This window comes from Sitodiplosis mosellana, unplaced genomic scaffold, assembly GCF_009176505.1.
Source record: "Sitodiplosis mosellana isolate CC-2019 unplaced genomic scaffold, AAFC_SMos_1.0 Smas_scaffold_7156, whole genome shotgun sequence".
NCBI lineage: Eukaryota > Metazoa > Arthropoda > Insecta > Diptera > Cecidomyiidae > Sitodiplosis > Sitodiplosis mosellana.
The window spans coordinates 1-2,875 of record NW_022602265.1 but is presented as its reverse complement, the minus strand read 5'-3'; the positions used below and the strand labels follow the sequence as shown (position 1 = coordinate 2,875).

Genomic DNA, 2,875 nt, shown 5'->3' with positions numbered 1-2,875 from the left:
GATATGATCCGTTTATGACTGTTGCTATTATTGAAAAGAAACAGATATTTGGGAATTTGAACAAAAATTTATCAATTAATCTCTGATTTGAATCTAATCAAAACAACAATTTTCATTGACATATATCAATCAAAGTCCATCGCCTGGTTTTATTTCAATGGGATTCAAGTATGAATTCGAGTAGAGTAAATTTATACAGAATTTTATTAAATATTTTTGACAATGAATTTGTCTATTTGTGCATAATTAAGTTAATCGTTTTATAATTCAAAACGAAATTTAGAAGAACAATGTCTCAAAACTTCCTTTTTAAATTATTTCATTGAAAATTCAATAAGTTTATTAACTTCATGAAGTTAGCTTTAGTTTAGCTTAGTTGCAGTTAACCCTGGACATTTGTTATCACATTGATTATGAAAAACGTATTGTATCTAAGAAGGTGTAACGTATAAAGCTAAATTAACACAAATTAAATTGTGATCAAATGGGTTTTATTTTTTAAAATAAATTTTATCACACACTTGGACTTCCGCACCGTTAAGATGAAGGGGAAAAAATACTAAATCTTACATTTAATTCGCAATATTGAAAAATAACTCCGCTCACCAATTTCCAAAATGATTTGCTCAATAATCAATCACAAGAAACTTGATAAGATCCTATTGAGACCGACATGAAACGAAATTCTGATCAGAAATGCACATACATATATTGTATGAATGTGAGACAGTGATTTCTCAATATTGTCGTTACCTAAAATAAATTACAGCTGTTGACCACATGTTCTGTGAACGACTTGCTTCCAGGGATTCTATTTACTCTTTCAGTAATAAGTCTGTGTGATAGACGTGTAATAAATCAGCGCAAAGATTCGAACATTTAAAATTTCACACAATCAAAAGCCTCACGTATATATGATTTGATTGGGATAAGAGTTTCCTTCAGGACGAACAAAAGTCAACCAAGCTGGATTTGGAACCATTCTTTGCAGAGATTTTACAAAAATATAAACATAACCAGGTTCTGCAGAACAAATACTAAAATCAAAATGAAACATAAATATTCTCGTAGCAGATTTAAATCGAAATGTGATTTGCTTTGTTGCTCTTCGAAATAAATTTTACACATGATATAGTTTTTTGAGAGTCATTTTTAGTCATTTTTTTCAGTACTATTTTCAAAATGTGAATTAAATTATCAAGTAGATAATATCTAGCATTACAACTACTAAATCAGTAGAGACGTTGAAATATTTTTTAAAAATAAAAAATTAATTGCATAGAATCCTTTCCGACATAACTGTCAGCGCTGATGCAACACACTCGAAAATGAATATTCACGAAACTATTTTCTAATCAAATAAACTAACATTTACAATAAGCTTATACTTAATGGCCTTCCTTATTATGAAGCATATTGATAATTTCTTTGTGACTTTTACCCTTGGTTTCCGGCACGAAATAAATGATAAACAGTTGGCAAGCTAAACATACCGCTGCAAAGATGAACATGCTCATGTCAAATCCCAATGATTTGGTGAGCATTGGCAAATATTTTATCAGCAGAAATGAGGAAAACCACATAAGTGTCAGAAAGGAAGTGACGCCAAAATCTTTCATTTTTTCAGGCATTATTTCCGAGAATAAAGTCAGCGGAAGGCTGACAATGCCTAATGCTGCAACAAAAATGGTGAATGAGAAGCTTATGACCGGCACCCAATTGAAATGTTCTACTGGATATCCTTGTGATTTAAGTATAATGTACGTTCCCAATACGATTAAACCGAGCGCTGTTCCAATATTTGACACAGCATATAACGACTGCGGAAAAGAAAAGACTTTATTGATTCAAATTAAAATTGCATAAGTTGAGTAAAATTCATTACCTTTCGTCCAGCTAGGTCAACTAGTTTCGTCGCAATGGCTGTGCCAAACAGTTGAATCGCTCCAACCACAATAGTCGATATGTTTGGATGCAAATTGGAACCGGCTTCTTCAAATATACTTGCAGTGTAGTTCAACATAGCCGAAACTCCACTAAAATTGGTTAATATAACTAAAACGAAAGCAATTGTCAAGGCTTTTCGCACTGACTTAGTTGTCAGCTCGGACCATTTGAAGGATTTGTCAGTACTTTTTTCTACTTGTTCATGGTTAATCATGATTCTCAATCGATTTATTTCTATTTCGACTAATTTGTTTTCCTTTTCTCCATCGCTCAAATTTTGATAAAATCTTATGGACTTTTCGGCCTGCTGCAAAAGTTATATGGGACAAAAAAGTTTTATGAATTTAAAAAAACTAAAATTCCATGGCATTTGCCCTTGCTCGAATGAACAGTTTGAATACATACACATATTTTGTTTTGTTTGACAAGAAATACTGGCGTTTCGGGGAAGAAGAACAACAGAACAGCAAATAGGGCCATTAGTGAAATGACAAACTGAGGCACTATGTAAAAGTTATAAAAATGTCCAAGCGTAAATCCAAGTAACATGCCAAAATTTTCGCTTAGTATCAATGATGAAACCAAAGTGCCCCGGATTCTGGAAAAAAATATATAAATTTTCTTCCAATGACTTGTTCAGCCTCTCAAGTTATTTTGACGTACCGATCAAATGCAAAGTCAGAGAGATACAATGGAACGATAGTATAGGCACCTCCACCGAAAAAGCCATTCAACAATCTCGAGGCATACAAATAATAAACGTTAGGTGCAAACAAAATGAGTATCCAACTAATCTGAAAATCGAAAATCAATTGATCAATTGGTTCGAGTCGTCCAAACGATTAATTTTAAATTTACTCACAATAATCGGAATGGAAATGAGAATTAACGGCATTTTTCGGCCAAATTTATTTGTTATGAACCCAAA

At 32.4% G+C, this 2,875-nt stretch overlaps 1 protein-coding gene across 2 annotated transcripts; it reads right to left on the bottom strand.

Moving 5' to 3' along the window:
• Positions 1-1,135: 1,135 nt before the first annotated feature.
• Positions 1,136-2,869, bottom strand: LOC129580165 (facilitated trehalose transporter Tret1-like). 2 transcript variants are annotated; one of them, XM_055470371.1, is made up of 5 exons: positions 2,810-2,869; positions 2,611-2,741; positions 2,353-2,545; positions 1,886-2,254; positions 1,136-1,820 (listed from the first exon to the last, which is right to left on the bottom strand). In XM_055470371.1, the coding sequence occupies exons 1-5, from the start codon at positions 2,840-2,842 to the stop codon at positions 1,389-1,391; spliced, it is 1,158 nt and encodes a 385-aa protein (XP_055326346.1). In that variant the 5' UTR covers positions 2,843-2,869; the 3' UTR covers positions 1,136-1,388. The 2 variants fall into 2 exon arrangements, with proteins under 2 accessions (XP_055326346.1, XP_055326347.1); XM_055470372.1 differs by having other exon boundaries at positions 1,189-1,820; positions 1,886-2,251.
• Between the last annotated feature and the right edge of the window lie 6 nt (positions 2,870-2,875).

Excerpts from the sequence above, each read along its gene's own strand:
- LOC129580165 (XM_055470371.1), bottom strand. The coding sequence starts at position 2,842 with ATGCCGTTAATTCTCATTTCCATTCCGATTATT. Across the intron at positions 2,546-2,610 it reads TCTGACTTTGCATTTGATCG|AATCCGGGGCACTTTGGTTT; the intron begins GTACGTCAAAAT and ends ATTTTTTTCCAG. Across the intron at positions 1,821-1,885 it reads TTGACCTAGCTGGACGAAAG|TCGTTATATGCTGTGTCAAA; the intron begins GTAATGAATTTT and ends TCTTTTCCGCAG.